Genomic DNA, 19,580 nt, shown 5'->3' with positions numbered 1-19,580 from the left:
GCCCGAGAACCTGGACATGCACTCTCAAATCAGTTAACGATTATATAGAGATTTTTGTAATAAATGTTGTAGGCAATATGTAAAATGAATGCCCCAATGTTTAAATAAACCTGATATTTATAGAAAGAAAATCAATGATGACTTTGTTTTCAGTGACCACTTAAACACGTAAATCGCATGCATAATTTAATTTAATTGATTTAAAAGAATTAAATGATGAATTCAACATATTTAATTTATTTTAAATATTTATGAAGGATCGAGTGTGCTAGTGCCTTCGAAGGCACTTCGAACACTATATTCTTCAATGAGCTGCAATAGCTCGTGTTCTAAGAATATTAACACCGATGAATTAAATCGAGTTTGGTTTAAAACTAAGCGGAAGAAACTCGAAGTAATCCTTCATGAAGAAGACTGTTATTAGAAAACATTTTAACTTATGTAAACTGAATAACCGATGAAAGACATATTAGTTTTTGCATTCTTCAGTTCAGTTATGGTGACAACTGAACTGACGAGTGCGCTAACTGATCGAAACAATTTTAAAACCGTAGTTAATCAGTTAAATACACAAGATATGTTTATGGATGTTCAGAGATTTCAACTACTTTTACGTCACCCCTTCTACCACCACTGATAGGTTCCACTAGAAGACTTTGATTTATACAACACTTTGTACAAACCCACTCAGCTAGTACTTATGCCACTGCCTAAACTGAACTCCTAGCTACGACTGAAGGCAGCACCTTCCAGCCAACACTTCTTTAATGTCTATATGTCAAAGACTACATACACAAGTTTATTGTCTTTGTGCAAGACGGTTTTTGAGTGGATTTGAGAGTGAGTGTGTGTGTGAGAACTGAACGAGAATGTTCTCACACGCTGAGGGAAAATGGCTTCTAAACTAAGCTGATACAACGATCAAGAATTCCCACTGGACCTTAAGTGCTTCTGAAAGCTGATATACAACTGAGCGTGCCCTTTTACTGTTTTCTCTTCTCAACTCTTTTCACTCTCGTATGTCTCCCATTTGAGTCTTCACTGATCTTCTCTTTAAATAGACGGGAAAAGCTGATCGTACAGTGAGACTCAAATATTGTATCCGTTGCATTTGAATCGGCTCTTTGGACTTTGTGCTTCGACTTTTGACTGCCCTTCTGGAGCGTTTTGTCGTTAATGCTCTGATGCAATGTCCATTATTATCCTTTGACTGGACAATGGCTTTGTACCTTTTCGCACAGCTGGAATCCATTTACTGTAAGCTTGTCTTGATCTGCAACTGAAAGATTCTGACTGATGCTTTGAACTGGTCAGCTGGACTGATCTTCAGTTGGGCTAGTAAAATCAGTTGACTCGTCATTTGAACTGATTTCACTCCTTCAGTTGAACTGGTTAGTTGGGTTCTTCATCAGTTGGACACATCATAGGCTGGCCAGGCTTTTGAGATCTTCCTGCTGAATTACCTATCAGTTTGGACAATCAACTGAACTGCTTGTTTGAAGAACCAGTTAGACTGATTTAGTCTCGGCAATCAGTTGGCATCTCCGATGGCTTCAGTTGGTTTCGTAAACTGATTAATTCGGTTTTAGCTGTCTGCGCACTAAGATAGATTATTAGAAACAAAATAATAATTTTTATTAGCATCAAAATAAAGATTGCGAACTTGAAAAGTTGCAACAATTTATATGTTTATTTTTATGAGATTTAAATGCATTTCTTGAGTTTGAGTTTTTCATGCGAATATTCGATGCTTGGCCGGAGATAGGAAACCTGAGACGATTTAGGCGATAAAATTAAAGGTTATATTTTATTTTAAGTTAGAAATTATTTATTTTTAATTATTTATGAAATATAGCATTTAAAGGTCAAATTTAATTTATTAAATGAATTAAAATATTTTAAGCATTTTATTTGCAATTTTGGAAAATTAGGAGTTAATTCTTTAACTTATGGTTTATTATTTTTAAAATTTTGTGGGCTTAATTATTTAGCCTAATTAGTAGTTTAGCCATTTAACTAAGTTGATTAAAAGTAAAAAAAGAAAGGAAAAAAAAAAACTCACGCACACTTACACACACACACTAACACTTTTATACACACTAAATAACGTGTGCCTCCCTTGAGCAGCAGTCTCTTGAGATCTCAACCTAACAATATTTTGGAGATTTTGGTGAGTTTTTGCCAATAAAAAGTCAAGGAATCGTCCTCCGTTCATCCTCCATGTATCCTCGTGTCGGTATTCGTTTATTCGAGCGTTTAGACGCAAAAGTATGTATAAACTTTTTTTACGCATCAATCTCGTCATATTATGTATTTTGATGTATATTGTGCATGAAAATTTGTTCGTCATGTGCAAAGTTTGATGGGTTATGATTTAAATGATTTCTGAAAATTTCTGTGTCACAAAACCCATCACCTTCTGTTATTTCGAATTCTGCTACTTATAGATTGGTTTTCTGAAAATGTTTTCAACATATGATTTGTAGAACTTTGTGTTATCTTCGATTTGATAGCAAATTCATAAATGTCTAAGAATAAACGAGGGAGATATGATTTTTATCGTAAAACCGCACAAGCTGTGAAATTTCTGTGTCACAAAACCCGTCACCTCTATTATTTTGAATTCTGCGACTTATAGATTGGTTTTCTGGAAATGTTTTCAACATATTATTTGTAGCACTCTGTGTTATCTTCAATTCGATAGCAAATTCGTTATTGTTTGAGAAGAAAGGAGGGAGATATGATTTTTATCGTAAAACCGCACAAGCTGTGAAATTTCTATGTCACAAAACCCATCACCTTCTGTTATTTCGAATTGTGCGACTTATAGGTTGGTTTTATGGAAATGTTTTCAACATATGATTTGTAGAACTCTGTGTTATCTTTGATTTTATAGTAAATTCATAATTTTCTGATAATAAATCTTAGAGATAAGATTTTTATCGTAAAATCGCTTAAGCTGTGAAAATTTATGCATGTTCTTCACGTTTTCTCAAGTTTTGGTTGCAGGATTCATTGGAATCTCATGGATCTTTGCTGTTGTGGTTGAGGCAACATGTCCATATTGTTCCAACGAAGCCCTCGACTTTTTTTAAGTATGATCGACATGCAAAAATATTTTATTTTGGAGGTATGTGATTTGTCTTGTGGCCACTCGGTAAAGCATGACTGGGGATTTATGATTATGGGATTGGAAAGCGGTAAAACATGATCGGGTCACTTGCTTTGAACATATTTCTACGCAAAATTAAGTATGATTATGTATGTTATGATTGAAGCACGTTTATGAAAATGTTTATGCAGTTATGACACGTTTATGTTTGTGTATGTTCAGCTGTTATTTCGTACATGTTACTTTCAAATGCATGTGATTTTATTAAGTACTATTTGCTACTCATGATTTATGCGTGTTGAGTCTTTAGACTCACTAGACTTGATCGATGCAGATGTTGATGCTTTTGAAGAGACAGGACGTGCTGACCAGTGAGCTTGCTCCGACTGTGTGCAGTGCAAACCCGAGGACTGCTATTGTTATGAAATGATTTTATGCACGTTAAACTTTTTACTCTGATTTTTATTTATTCAAAATTTTGTTGACAAATAAGTATTTTCAAATTCTCGTTTTGGACAACGCTTTTACAGTAGTGATGAAAGATATTTTTTTTATGCCATGGTAATATTTTGTACTTGGATTATTTTAAAAAATTTAGTCGATCATTTTATTTAAATTCAGAAGGCGAGGGTTTACTATTTAACTAAGAAAAATTTTTATTTTTCCTAAATTTTAAAGTAGTATTAGTTATTTTCTTACGGGATGTTACGACATGGATATTAATTCTCGAAGTTAAGCGATTTTCCCACGTGCAATTTTGGTCTTTTGTGTTGTTAAATTTCAGTATTAGTCATCTATCTTTCATTTTTGGTCATTTTAGTCATTTTTTCATTAGGAGTACTTATATGACAGTGCACATGTCATCGTCATGTCAGAACCACATCAACATCACATCGCTGCCACTTCGGAAAATGACTAAAATTGCAAAATAACAAAGATAACACATATGATCAAAATCGTAAAGAGATAAATATATATGACCAAAAATGTAATTTTGATAGAATTCAACTTTTACCTAATTTGCAATTTCAGATTGATTAAAAGCTCCTTTTCTGCCCGAGTCTCCCCCACCACCAAAAACTTTATGGGTCTGTTACCTTTGATAGGGTGTTGAATTTGTTGAAGTGCCACCTCATTGCCTTTGCTGGTACGAAGACAAACAATCAAGAATAGCAGCACAGAATTAAAATATCTGTGTGTTTTCATCATTGTGCTATAATATTTAGAGGTTTGACATTGAATTTGCTTGGATGTTGAGAAATCCTACTGTTTGCTCGTTTTAATGTGCAATAAATGCTCGTGGAAATTAAAGAGTCGAATACATGTAATGCCAACACCCTTTTCTTCCTGTTTCTTGACAAATACATTCAGTTTTCTTTCAAAATAAAAGAAAAAGACGTTCAATTCCACTTTCTTTTTTTCAATGTTTACAGTTCAAGATAACATAGTTCATCACATCATCCATTTATTTCATGTGTTTTATGTTAGAAATTTAACATAGTAATTAGCGGTCTATCTACACATAAAATAATCTAACATTTTATACGAGGTTTAGATTTTTGTTTACAATATAAAAACAAATGCAACATATCGATTATGTACATATAATAGCAACTAAACCACAACATACCACGTAATATATTGCTTACATAAGAGGTAAATAGTTTCATATATCTGTGCGTTTGCTGTGGTTTGTTTTTGGTTGCGGCCTGAGGTTTAGGTGAGATACATAGGATTCCCGGAAACATCGTAAAATAAAACTTTTACCTTTTCATATGTAATCTTCACAGACATGATTAATCCTTTTTCCCATCATAACAGAAGTGTGTGATGTTGTCGTGCATTCCATGACGAATGTCATTTTCTCTAGCAATTCCATCTTTTGTCGAATTTCCTAAGCTTCCCTTATATTGCGCAGATAGTCGTGGTTTCCTAACACTTTTTCGTAAGTATACATGTTATTAAACTTGTATTTCACCTATTATATTCAAGTATACGTTCATCATATACCACGTGCCAAACTAAAATCGTGTAATAGTAAGATTTGAAACTACATGGAACCGATATTTCGGAGCTGATAATGAACTAGTCTTGTGATGACTGAGGTTTTGAGTACGAGGTTTTACCGGTGTACCATTGCTTTTGCCTTTGTGAATTAAATGTTAGTAAAGGATCTTTTGAAGAAGGGATCATCCTCAGACATCAGTTCTTCGTCGTAGAAATGGTGATCGGGTGTAAATACTATAGATTGGTTGAATAGGCCTCCTCTTCCCCAATCTCCGACCACCAAAAAACTGAATCGAATCGCCATTTCTCTTACTTTTCCTTGTCAAGTGTTGCATTATTGAAAATTCAGTCAAACTTGTCACTAAACTCAGCCACAAACAACATATGATCTTCAAGTATTGGCCCATTTTATGCAATGAATCAAATGACTAGAATTTTCAGACATGCATGCATGCATATATACATATTATATCCATGAATGAATTGAATCTTTTACGGAATCGATAATGTTGATGGTTAACTTGCCGTAAGTAACGATTGGGAGGTAAAATCTTCTTACACAAGTTTTTGTTGGAAAAAATAGTAAAATTAAATAACTTTTCGTACGACGAAAGCGTTGATTCTTTTCCCTTCAAGTATAATTTCGGATAAAAGACATAACCACAACGCAAACTAAAATGTATCTAAATAACTAGGCTATACAACACTCAATTGCTTCTTTATTGCTTGTCTTAGATTGAATGAACGCAAATGTATAGCTATTTATAGGAAAAATGTTGGATCTGGTGAAGCGTGAAATGATACTCGAGAAGGCATCAAAGAACACAAATTAAACGAATAACAAAAACCACGAAAACCAAGTTTAAAATAAAAGCAAGAATCTCGTTATCGAAGCTTGAACATCACATGGATTATCTTTCAACTAGAAATTCATCTTCTAACCAACTCGGAATCCCTGAATTCCAATCATTTAGTAATTAAGCAGCAATAGTAGTAATAAGACTTCGTTTGATTCATGTGATTTGATAAGTGAGATGTATAATCAAAGTGATAAAGAAAAATAAAGTTGATGATAAATAATGTAGGATGAAGATTAATTTTGTGTGTTATATTACCATTACCAAAATACCCCTACAATCACTAAAGCCTTATAAAGACCAAATTAATAACATATTTTTACATTAATTGGATAATAATTAAATATTTACAAATATATATACTTAATAAAATAATATAAGTAGATAAATTAAATTGATAAATTCAAAATATTATTAGAAATAGAAATAAGAATAATCTAAGACAAATAATTGTTTAATGATATGAAATAAAATATTTTAAAATAATACTAATAAGCTCATCTGAAATATATAACAGTATAAAATATTAAATAATAAGAAATAAATTAATTCTTGTAAAATAATAATATATACTAATACTAAATAATAAGAAATAAATTAATAAGAAAATAATATGAATGAGAATAATGATAGTTAAGTTAATAGTAATAAGAATGATAAATGTATTATAATTAATTAATTAAAAATATGTAATAAAAAATAAACTTTAAATAAGAAAAATAACAATTTGACAAAAAAATACTATAAAATAATAGCAATAATAATTTGATAAAATAAGCAATAAGACTAATGATATTAATATTAATATTAGCAAAAAATTCCTTATTACTTATTAGTATTGTAATTTTTTTTATATTTATACAATTATTTATATTTGTATTACAATTATTTATATTTGTATTATAATTATTAGTTATCAAATTATTATTATTTATTACTATTCTTATCATGTATATATTATTTTTATTAGTATTATTTTAATTCTTAATATGTTATTATTTTTTCTAACTGTTTTATTATTAAACCTTTTAAAAAATGTGTACATTTTACTATATATTGTCAAGTAAAATATTTATTTTTTTATTCTTAAAAAATCTCTATTTTTAGTATTTTGAAAACCCATTTTCTTTTGTAATTAATTTATCATTTTTTTCCTTTCAACCTTAATTTCACATTTTATCTCAAAAAATAACGAGTTGTTGAAAAACTATAAACAATTACGTGATGATATAATGATAATAAACTATTCTAATCATAAACATGCACAAAGAATTACACCTCCAGAGTACGGGCCCAAATGAGGGCCAATAGGATAACTCAAAACATACAATATTCCAACAAAACGGAGGATTATCATTGATTAGTTATTAATTCATCTCTTATCTAGCTAATCAAATTGACGCTTATATAATTCTTGTTCAATTAATTTTCTTTTACCTTATTGATAATTTGAATATTTTTTTAATATTATAATTTAATTTTTTTAAAAAATCATATAGAACATTTCATTAAAAAGATCAAAATCTAATTGTTGAATATTACAAAGTTCTATTTCGGAAAACTTTTTTACTTTTAAACTCGTATACTAAAGCATTCTTCATCTTTTCTAAAAAAAAAAAAAAAAATACATTATAGAAGGTGAGTGTTGTCAATTAATTAAATATTTTTAATTATTATTATTATTATTATTATTAATATAGTGCAACATGGTCATATTTACTACATTATTTTACTTCATGCATCAATGTAAGATCGATCATATTATTCAGTATATATCAAATTAATTGCTTTTTAAATATATTATATTTGGAAAGAATAACTATTAATAGATGACTTTAAGATAGAATATTCCAACAAATCCGAAATCAACTCAAAATCAATAATTTAATTTTTAATAAGTTAATACTAAAATAATTTATTTACAATTTAGAATCAATTGTTTTCATCGTACTAATTTAGTAAATATCAAATCCAAACGGCAGTTTTATTCTTATCCAATTGTCCAGCAAATTCCAAACACGTCCCAAATACTAGTTAAATAAATAAGATGTTAATAACAATACACACACACACACACACACACACACACATATATATATATATACACACTAGCAGCTGGGACACACGCGTTGCGTGTAACATAATATTAGATATTTGAAATATTGTTTAATCAGTTTATAAAATGAATATTTGACATTTATAATTTGATATGAATATTAATTAGTGTGTTCGTACACATTGTTGTGTATGACAAAAAATCTATTTCTCTATTAAACTTAATTTCAATAAAAAAATATAATAATATTATGGTAGAAAAAATAAAGGTTATTTGCGTTAAAATACTAACCGGAAGGTTTTTTCTAAACTAAGAAGTTTTCAAATGTATTGGTACGATTAGGGCTTTCATTTTTTGGGAAGATTTTAGACGTAGGATTGACGTGGTTGGAATTATTATAATTTATATGTGGTGTTGAAGAGGAGGGTAAAAAAAGAAGAAATTTTGGTGTCCTCCAAAAGCAGTTTTTTTAACCAACTCACACTTAATAATATAGTGTGTGTTTATATATNNTATAATTGAGTTGGGGTTTTATCGGTCTTCGATCGAACTCGAGATCTGTTTCATTTTCGGGACACTTGATGTCACTTCGCTAAAAAAAACCCTAATACTTTTAATAACATGAATAACTATATATTTCTAATTATTAGTTCAACATGGCCATATGTATTATATTATTATACTTATAGTTGCATCAATATAATTGATCGTTGCAACTCTTTGATATCAATGTCTCAAATTTAAAATGAGATTTCGAATTCGAAAACCAACTGTAACAAATTCACCGTCCCAGTAAAAAAATTGTATCAATATAAGATATATCAAATTATTTGCTTTTTAAAAATATTATATTTGGCAAACTAAAACTAGCTAGATTGATTTAAGATAGAGTATATTCCAACATATTCGAAATTAACTCAAAAAAATTTCAAAAAATATATATAAATCAAATTCAACAGATTAAAATATTTTTAAGTTACTACTAAAATATTTTTAATATAATAATTTGGAATCAATTGTTTCCATCGTACTAATTTAGTAAATATCAAACCCAAAGGGCAGTTTTTCTGTATATCCAATTATCCAGCAACTTCCAAACACGTCACAAATCGAAACCTCAGTCACCAATACCACGTGTCCAAACATCGGACCAAACAAAATAAAATAATTATAAAAAACAATGTAATATAAAATATAGTATCCGAACCGCCGCAAATCAGGAATCGAACTGCAAACGACACGTGGCAGTCCATCGACCGCCAGCGTGCGACTCTATTTATACTGAGCTCTCTCTCTTTAGAGATTGGAACTCAATTTCAGTTCAAATTTTCCTCTTATAAGGGAGAACGAAAAAAGAAGGAAAAATTCAAAATTTTCTAATTTTATACATGGGTGGAGAGAATTCTTGGGAATGCATTTTTACTTATTTGACTAATTTCAGTTGCCTAAATCAGTAAAATCGTGTTATCTATTGGTACTCCAGAAATGGCGGATTTCGATGCTGACTTTTCCTGATTTGCACGTCGCTTGATTTTTCACGATTTTTAGTCTTAAGACTGGGAAAAAGAAAGAGAGAAATCTTTATCAGTTTCAGCCTGTTAATTTTTCCCATTTTCTTGTTCATGATTTGCTTTGCATTTCCGGGGTCAAATTTTTTTTGCGTAAATCGGCTTCATTTGCAAGCAAGAATTAATACAACCTCAAAACCCAGATCGGAGTTGTACAAAAACTGGCCTTTAGAGGTGTATCTATATCGGATTTCGTCAAGGTTGAATCTTTCATTGGCGTTCAAGTCGTCAGCAATGGTGGAGAACGCAAGCGATGCGGCGAGCACCGTCATGCTGACGTCGGGGGCTAGCGGAAGGCTAAATGCTTTGTTGTCCTTGCGCTTGTTGAAAAGCCTGTGGCTGCTGCTGATCAACGCTTTTCTTCTGATTTTTCTGCTGCCATTTCGGGGGAGGAGGTCGGCGGAGAAAGGTGGCAGCGGCGGCGGAGGAAAGGAGGAGAAGCCTCAGGGGAAGGTGGTGAGGGTGCCCGCGGCGATGGTGCCAAGGAAGAACACCTCCGCGGCGGTTGACAAGGAGGTGGCAGCGCGGCGGACTTTGGCCATTAAGAGGGTGGTGGAGGATAATGGTGATGGGGATGTTAAGGACAGGGTGAGGGATTTTTCTCTGTTGGTTTCATCCAGAGGTGACACCATATTCACACAATCGTGGACACCTGCTAATGTTGAAGTCAGGTATATAAGATTCACAGTTTTCATAATATTTTCTCGGCTAACATTAATGTATTTTGGTTCATAAACTCATCGAAATTACGCATAAATTGAACCGATATTCGTCCCAAACTTGGCTTAGACTACAAGCAATTGACAACATTATAAATTTTGGTGCTTTGTAAATGGTGAATGATGGATGGATTGTCTCACATGTAGTTTTCTTCTTCAAATGATTGACATTTTTGGGTTTTTTTTCTTCATTAAGTTTCGACGAAATTGATGTTTTTTTTGGAAAATAAGAAATCAAGAAGCAGAAATCACAGAAGACTATTAATTTTAATCCAATGAAGTTTTACAGCTGATACGCTTCTGCTGTTCCTCTTGTTTTCATCGGCTGTAATTGTAAAAGGTAGGATTTTGAATGTGACATGGACAATTCCTACACTGGAGCATATATGCTCTGTCCACATGCATAAAGTTGATGTTACTGATAATTAGCTCCATTCGAATTTCGAACATATCTAGATATACAAAACCAGAGCATCAAAATATGACAGGAATATTCCAGCATAAATAGGAATAAGAATAAATATACCTCATGATTGGACCGCTTTCCAAGAGTTTCAAAAACCCAAGTGGCTTCTCGTGATGGTAACTCTTTCTTCTTGGGTTCTGTGGTAGGGTAGTTGGGTAGGAAGATAGGAAATTAGTACAATTATTTTAGATTTTTGGGAAAGCTACTGTTGCCGTAGTGAGGGATGGGAGAGATGCTCCACCACGACTAAATCAGCCACATGGGCCGTAGCTCTTGAAGTCTGCAAAAAATGGGTGTCACACTCGTATTTTGGAGGAAGGCCAATCTTATCTTATGCTATGATTATTGTAACGACCATGGATAGTAGGCTGACCCAACATGAGCGTCCATATTAGACCAACCTATGGCTTATTACCGGTAGTAGTACATGACTACTATTATAGTCATTAATTAGCGACGGTTTTATTTAAACGGCGACGGTTTAAACAAAACCGCGCAAAATTTAGCGACGGTTTTTCAACTCCTATTTTTTGTAGTGTGAGTGTGTGTAGAAAAATGAATTAAGAGCTAGAGTTAATGAATAGTATGTGCGACTTTCGTAATAAATAGAAATATATGCTATATTTTTGTCCAACATCTTCTTGATGCAATCTTTGTTACCTTAAGGCTCTGTTTGGTACGTGTGATAGGATAAGTAAATGATTAATAATTAGAATGATTAAAAAATGAGATATATGGATTAATAGTATGGTGGAATAAATAACATGGTGTTTGGTATGATTTAAAATGATGGATTAATTTTGTAAATTTTATTTAATGACCAAAATGCCCCAAGTGTTAATTAAATATATATTCTTAAAATAATTGGATAGATAATTAAATATTTATAATTATAATTTACATTTATTAAAATTAATTTAAATATATTTATTAGAAATAAATTTGTAAATATGTATTTACTTTAATAATTAAAATAGTAATAATATTTTGAATGTTAATGTTAAATAAAGTTTTAGTAATAATTACAATATTATTGTTTTTTCTTAAAATAATTATATATATTCTTAAAATAATTTGATAGATAATTAAATATTTATAATTAATAATTAAAATAGTAGTAATATTTTGAATATTAATTTTAATGTTAAATAAAGTTTTAGTAATAATTACAATATTATTGTTTTTTCTTAAAATAATTATAATTATTCTTAAAATAATTTGATAGATAATTAAATATTTATAATTATAATTTATGTTTATTAAAATTAATTTAAATATATTTATTAGAAATATATTTGAAAATATTATGGTAATCATTAAACACAATAAATTTGAATTTAATAAATATTTATTTTCATAAGAGATAAGAGAATAAAAATGTAATTTGTGGTGTGTTGATAACTTATATCACTTAATTTGTTAGATTAATAATGAAATAATTAATCATAAAATTAGGTCTTAAACCGGGTCAAAATGATTATTAATATATATTAAAAGTTTAACCAAATATTAGATAAGTATGTGATTATTCATCTATCTTTATTTAATCACATCTACCAAACACACCCGAACAAGTTATGTTATATTTAATTGATTAATAACAAGTCTTAGCTTTGGCCAAACCTGCTATCTCATCATCATCCTCGTGATAGTTTCTATCAACTTGATGTGTTTTACAGCATTAAATTTCAAAATCTTCGTGAGATGTGGTCCCGTAGTCTGGATAAATATATCAAGCAGATAAAAATTTAGACAAGAAAGGAACTTGATTATTTTTTCTTCTAATCCAACTTGTCAAAACTAAAGAACTGATCCAAACAAAAGTGATTGTAAAATCGTATATCTCCGTCATATAATTTCTTGGTTACATCATTGTTTTCGTAGTTCAGTTATAGATCAATCACCAAATTACAAGAATCACAATGAGAATTGAAGGCTATAGCACGATTATTTTGATTTGGATTGTGTATAGATAGTCTTCTTTACTGCCGTCAGCAGGATATTCAGTATTTTGACTGAAATTCCAAATGAATTTTTTTTTTATGGAGAATTTAGATCATGCTCTATTTGTTGAGACTAGACCATAAATGAAGCAAAAGAAAAGACATGTGAGATGCCTTTCTGGTCTTCATGATGAGACAAATCTTGCTATTAATTCTGGAAACTAAGCCAATGTACTTTGACTGGCTCTCCTACTGAGGGGTTTTTACATCATCTCAGCTGAAACAAGGATATCAATCCATGTTATGCTCAATTTTTTTGTTACCTGATTTAGTTTGACGTCATTTTTCTGAAGCATGACTGCCTTCAAAAGCTAATTATTTGTTTCTGATGCTTAGGGGATTGGTTGTCCTTTTGCATGGCTTGAACGAACACAGGTATGCTACTGTATATGCATTGTACATTTTCTGTGTCGGATGCTATTTTGTTTCATTTTCTTCATCTTCGAAAGCTCTTTTATCGCGTGTGTTTGTCTAACAGTGGCAGATATAGTGATTTTGCAAAGAAACTGAATGCAAATGGCTTCAAGGTTTATGGAATGGATTGGATTGGTGAGTGACAAACCACTCTAATTTTCGGATGTTTCGTTTTCAGAAACAGTTGTTACAGTATGCAATATGAAACTATAAGTAGTGAACCTTGGTCATTCAAGTGATGATGTGTTCTTGCATAATCATATATTTTGGTGTTTCATGCATATTAAAGAAGGAAAAATGATAATGACAGCTATTACTTTTAATTTGCCGAATTTGTCCAAAATTTTAGCTGTAATTTATGACGGTATTTATCTTGACATATTTTGAGAATATCACTTGCTACTTGCTAGTAATGTCCCTAGAACATATGACAGTTATTTTCTTTCTGAGAAAAGTTCCATGGTAGTGCTCTGAGTCGCACAAGTAAGCATGTTTACTGGTTTAAGGAATCCAAAACATGAGTGATGATTTTTCCCTCTTGGAAAAGATAAAAGAGAGATCAAATTTCTGAGAAAAGAGCAGTATACACCAGCAGACACTCTCTGCGGCATGTAAGAGAGCAAAACTTTCTGCTTTGTTCCTCTATCTGATGATCATCAGAAAACAACCAATTCTGAATGCTATTCTGCAGTCTAGAATGTAGAGATTCAATCTTCAACTACGCATGTATATTTGGATGTTGCAGGGCATTAATAAATATCAATCTGGATGCCATTGGTGCATAAAAGTAATATGAAGCCCTCCTTTATGAGTAAGCTTATCATTATCATTCATGTCATTACAAGATTGTGTACCTTGCATGTAATGTATGGTCGAGGAGGAGGCATGCTTCCGAAAATCTGATTGTGTAAAAGAACCAGTTAATCATAAAAGGAAGCAGATACCGTATATCTGAACAAAATTTATATAATCTTTCGAGCATCCTCAAAAACTAGGCGCTTTGAAAGTGGAGCTTTATTCCTTGTCTTGAGATTTTTGTCAAGTTCTTGTATCGATGTCCATTAGGCATTAGTCATATAAACGTGAATTTTTCAGCAAAAAGGACCTCTTTTTATGACGTGGGAGCAGATTCCGGTGTTCTGTCTAAATCTAATTATTATGACAACATACTAATATTCTTTGGCATTTATTTAAGTTAAATACAGTTGCTATTTTGAGGGATTTTCTGATGGCCAAACATCGTATTGAAACCTTTGCCTGTCACGGTTCTGCTTTCTATGATATGTTTACTTCACAAAAGATCGTTTCCTCATTGATCTTTTGCCTTGTTGCAGGACATGGTGGGAGTGATGGACTGCATGCATACGTGCATTCTCTTGATTATGCCGTAAACGATATGGTGAGTGTCCTCCCATATTGGTGTACATGATACAGAACACGTACTTTTTTTAGAATGACTGGATAGCACAAAATATTTAAAGCACCTCTCGTATATTCTGTGTAGAAAATGTTCCTTAGCAAGGTTTTAACTGAAAATCCAGCACTTCCTTGCTTCTGCTTTGGTCACTCAACCGGTGGAGCAATAATCTTGAAGGTAATATCAAATAAGATTATCATTCACATTATCACGACCTTACATCCCATTTCTCAACATTCTTTTGTATGTTAAATAGGCAGTACTTGACCCAAAGGTGAGAGAACGTGTATCTGGTGTAGTATTGACTTCACCTGCTGTAGGTGTTCAGCCATCCCATCCTATATTTTCGGTACCAATCTCTCTTTTCTCTTTCAAATTGTTAAAATTGAAAATACTGAATCCATGACCATAATTTCCTCCATTTTAGGTTCTGGCTCCTGTTTTTTCATTCTTGTTACCAAGATATCAATTGAGTGCTGCAAACAAGAGGGGTATCGCAGTGTCCAGGGATCCAGATGCACTGGTGGCCAAGTATTCCGATCCACTAGTGTTTACTGGTTCCATCAGAGTAAGAACCGGCTATGAAATTCTGTGCATAACTACCTACTTGCAACAGAACTTGAGCCGATTAACAGTGCCGTTTCTGGTCCTTCATGGAACAGCAGATTCAGTGACAGATCCCACAGCCTCTCAGAAGTTATATAACGAGGCTGCATCAACTGACAAAACGATCAAGCTCTACGAAGGGTTCTTGCATGATTTACTTTTCGAGCCCGAAAAAGAAGAAATCATGGATGACATAATTGCATGGTTGAATATTAGATTGTGAGGTTGATGTAGCAACAGAGTGGATAGAGGAATTAGTTACGATTCACTTGCTATTCAACCACTCAGCCACGCGTCCCTCGATGGCAGCCAAATGCTGTCTTGATGTAATAAAACTTTGCACATTGTATCAGAGGCATGATACATTTTTTGATAATAATAGCCTTTTCAACAAAATTCATGGATCCGTTATACAAAGAATGTTGTGATTGATGTTTTCAAACTCTGTTTCAGTTTTTTTTATTATGACAAGAAAAACACACATGATTACATAATGATTTATACAATGTAGGGGTGTTTATACAAACCGTGTCGGTTCGCGAGCGAGTTCGGTTCAAATTTGATAAGCTCGAATGCCAATCAAATATTTTTCGAGCTCGAACGAAAAATATTTGATTCGCATTCGAGCTTATCAAATTTGAGCCGGACTCGAACTCAAATTATTTTGTTCGATAGTTCGCGAATCGCTCGTTAGTCTTAATATTTTATTAATATAATATAACCATATATTAAATAAATAAATTTTGACTCTTTCGGGTATTTATTTTCGAGCTATAATTCGAATAGTTCAGGATCATGTCTGGATCTTTCGAGTCGAACTCGATCTTAAATTCGAACCGAATTAAAGCAAAAAAATTTAAAAATTTCGAACTTTAAATCGAGTTGAACTCGAATATAACTAACTTGTGTCGAATTCGAGCCTTGAAATGCTCGATTCGGTTCGTTTACACCCCTAATTTAACATCATGATACCCATCAAATTTTTTAAAAAACAAAAAAATAGAAACCTGTTATTTTGCATATTAGTGCCAAGGTTTTATCAAATCTTCACCAAAGTAAAGATTGATGTTGATTTTTCATGTCCATCTCGAGTCCACCGGTATATACTAAGGAAGAGACCCACCCGGTTGATAATGGATATGACAAGAAACTTCAGATTTAATAATAAAATATATAAATAATTAAGTCCTAGTTCCATATAGATAGCAGTTCTCAAACAAATAATGGTGACATAATGAATATTACAACAGGAAGACAACGGAGAGAGACCGGAAGAAACTACCCTCTAAAGACATTCGGTTCCATCAGCTCAAGCTCTATAAGTTGAATGCATAATGAGCAAACAAATGGTACGAATATGCATAGCGGCCGAATGGGTGAGGAGAAGTAACTAGGTCGTATCAGTCATCCAAGAGTCTCATGCGTCGACTGCAGTATCTTGCGCTGCCTGGAAAATAATAATGTAATAAGCATCACATAATTTGAGGGTTGACACATCAACTAGTTTCAATGCATCATAGGCTTTATTATCAGATCGTATGGTTACATGGTAAGCCAGGTGAATTTAAGATTATAATGATATGACGAGTATCATAATCGTGCTTAGTGTACCTCCAATATTACTCGAGCTTCATGGTCAAATGTTTTACAAAGAATCTCATAGCTTTTTTGTACTCCCTGCAGAAGGTAATTTTAATAATCAGGTAATATTCTATGATAGTCTCAAATGGATGAAAAGTATTGAAGTCAAGAGAGTGCTAACCAATGGATCAACCCTTGATGGTGAAATTGCAGAGATAAGAGTATCTGCAGTGGAGAAGTTTTCGAATTGGTTGAGAACTTATAGCAACATCAACTATAGCAACATGCATTTCACAAAATCACATAAAGATAGAAATAGACAAAATCAGCCTCACACAAAATTAATAGGCTGACTTTCATGAGATAAAATCTCAATGAACCATTCCTCAAAACTATTCGTTGGAAATAAATATGGTGAATTTTCAATAACGACAACATGGATTTTCACGTGATCACGAAGAACAGGAGTTTCAGCTTCGGATGCTGCAAGTTTTTTGCTTAGGGGGCAAATACACGAGTAAAAAATAAATATTGGCTTCAAAAAGTCATTCGGGTGTAAGGGACCGGGTGAAGCACAGCACATAGGGATACAGATGTGAATAACTGTGTCTGGAACTAGTTGACGTAGCAAAACAAAGCCACCTACAATGAATTATGATTCATAATCACAACATTGAGCTATAACACTGGTGAAACAAGATTCTAATCTCCATTCGAGGTACTCAAATTCCAAAACTCATCAAGTTTGATAAGCATAACAATGTAAAAACAAAGGTCGTGGACAGTTTAAATGATTACAAAATACCCTACCTAAGTTTACCGATGTAGAAGTCCATTGCTGACGAATTGGCTCTTTGAACAGTTAGCACCACAGCTCCCATTTTATTCTACAAAAAGGATTGAATCAATTAATTCTAAAGTGGTAAATCAAGGTGAAGACGGACACATGCAAAATGAGTGGAATTTTATAGACATTGTTTATAGTATTCATCAATTACTATGCTAACACATACTTTTACATATAAACCTTGTTTTCCATATTCTCAACATAACATTCACAGAATTTGGCGAAATGGAAATTTGAAAACTTAACCACACCTCACAAGCAATAAGCTCTACCAATTGCATTAAGATTTTCCCTAGTCCCTTTCCTTGAACACGGGGCTCAAGCTGTAATTCATAAACATAGACAACAGGCACTTCTTCCTCCATAATGAATCGGTAATGCACAAAACCAATGATTGGGCCACTGCAATTACATGTCCTCCTCTTGCCCATTAAGTCAGACACTTTGTCAGAATCTTTATTTGAGATCTCATGCACAAAAATATATCGAGCTTCCTCTGAAATCATTTCCCTCCGCTTAATCTTTTCTTCTGCTGGCCATTCAGGTCCATAGGGTGCCTCCATATTTAACTTTAAGATGAAAAAAATAAACAAATACTCATTAAAACTCAAAGAGATAAACACGGTATCATGTTCGATATGTTAGAAAAAATGGAAAAAAATATACGTTATATATGTCAACCATGCCACCTTAAGAAGCTCTTGCACATATCGTTTTGCATAAAGTGAGAGCTTATTCCCACGTACGGACTCCAAATGTATATACAAGCCTAGAAATAATAATATTAAAATTTAATAAAGCAATGTAGGTATAAGAATGTAAAGAAGTCTACCATAAATGACAAGGGGTGAAGGAAAACAAGAGAAGCTATCATTCACAAGATCGGTGAATGCTCACATTGGCGCCACACTTAAAGAACAGGATAAACTATTCGAACGGGTAAAAAGGCCAATTCCAGCTAACTTTTCTTGAACTTCTGATTACAAGTAAAATCCTTCCATTTACAAACCATTTCAATACATATACCGAACACCACAACAAATATTTGGCTTCATTTTCTACCCTCTTTTCCGCTTCCAAGAACGAAACAAGACATGACACCCCCGTCTTTATTCTCTTCCCAAGAAATAGCACATCTCCTACCTCTTGGTCGCTCCACGAAAAATGCTCAATCATCAGAATATCAACTGGGCCATTGAAAGTTTCTATACTCAATGTGCCATCAAAGATCACATGAACCCAAGAAACTTTTGCAAAGATTTTTTTTTTTTTTATGGAGCTGCTAATTGAAAATTCAACACACAAAAATAAATGGGAAAAAAAAAAAACCATTGATACCTAAACTATTTAACGAACCATTTTTATGGTGGTGGCGGAACTGTGGGAAGCAAGAAAGATGGTCTTTCAAGGAAGAAGCAGCTCCAATTATTCCTTCGATTGATTTCTTTCTCTCCAGCACCTGCCGGAAACAAATCTTGAAAATCAATAACATGAAAATAAATCACAATTTAAAAAAAAAAACAGAAAAGAAATACTGGGTAATATAGGCGTGTACCTCTCTTCTTTTAACCTTTCTTCCGCAGCCATAATCAGTTGATTTTGCCACCATCGCCAATCTCGCGGGCAAGTTCTTGATGGCACCTCCCAACATCTCACAGCCTTTTATTATTCTCTATTTTTGTAAAATTTTCTTTTTTTAAATATAATATAATTGTTTTTATATTACTAAAGAAATATCAAATAAAATTGATAATAAAAGTAATGATTTTAAAATTAGAAATTTAATAAAGTTAACAACATCTATAGTAAATAATACTGTTACTAAAATTTAGTATAAACCAAATTAATGGAAATAACAGGCATAATCAATTTAATTCGGAAATTGATTTTAATAATTCAATTTTTTTTAAAATCATTTAATCAGCTT

At 32.2% G+C, this 19,580-nt stretch overlaps 2 protein-coding genes across 4 annotated transcripts; one reads left to right on the top strand and one right to left on the bottom strand.

Annotated features, from left to right (window-relative positions):
• The first annotated feature begins 9,347 nt into the window (after nucleotides 1-9,347).
• Nucleotides 9,348-15,449, top strand: LOC140990901 (uncharacterized). The gene is made up of 7 exons (XM_073460748.1): nucleotides 9,348-10,271; nucleotides 13,125-13,163; nucleotides 13,267-13,337; nucleotides 14,537-14,601; nucleotides 14,707-14,796; nucleotides 14,876-14,968; nucleotides 15,047-15,449. The coding sequence occupies exons 1-7, from the start codon at nucleotides 9,655-9,657 to the stop codon at nucleotides 15,446-15,448; spliced, it is 1,377 nt and encodes a 458-aa protein (XP_073316849.1). The 5' UTR covers nucleotides 9,348-9,654; the 3' UTR covers nucleotide 15,449.
• A 953-nt stretch (nucleotides 15,450-16,402) lies between these two features.
• Nucleotides 16,403-19,343, bottom strand: LOC140991046 (uncharacterized). Of its 3 annotated transcripts, none has more exons than XR_012177769.1 (8): nucleotides 19,209-19,343; nucleotides 19,010-19,112; nucleotides 18,343-18,422; nucleotides 17,905-18,222; nucleotides 17,617-17,693; nucleotides 16,988-17,031; nucleotides 16,837-16,902; nucleotides 16,403-16,672 (listed from the first exon to the last, which is right to left on the bottom strand). XR_012177769.1 is itself a non-coding variant. In XM_073460956.1 (8 exons), the coding sequence occupies exons 1-8, from the start codon at nucleotides 19,302-19,304 to the stop codon at nucleotides 16,643-16,645; spliced, it is 813 nt and encodes a 270-aa protein (XP_073317057.1). In that variant the 5' UTR covers nucleotides 19,305-19,343; the 3' UTR covers nucleotides 16,403-16,642. The 3 variants fall into 3 exon arrangements, 2 of the variants coding, with proteins under 2 accessions (XP_073317057.1, XP_073317056.1); XM_073460956.1 differs by having other exon boundaries at nucleotides 16,988-17,027; nucleotides 17,614-17,693; XM_073460955.1 differs by lacking the exons at nucleotides 16,403-16,672; nucleotides 16,837-16,902; nucleotides 16,988-17,031 and adding an exon at nucleotides 17,047-17,448.
• Nucleotides 19,344-19,580: the final 237 nt, after the last annotated feature.

Source organism: Primulina huaijiensis, chromosome 13 (genome assembly GCF_012295235.1).
Source record: "Primulina huaijiensis isolate GDHJ02 chromosome 13, ASM1229523v2, whole genome shotgun sequence".
Lineage (NCBI taxonomy): Eukaryota > Viridiplantae > Streptophyta > Magnoliopsida > Lamiales > Gesneriaceae > Primulina > Primulina huaijiensis.
Note: the sequence above shows the minus strand (reverse complement) of the source record. Positions and strands in the feature narration are given on the sequence as shown.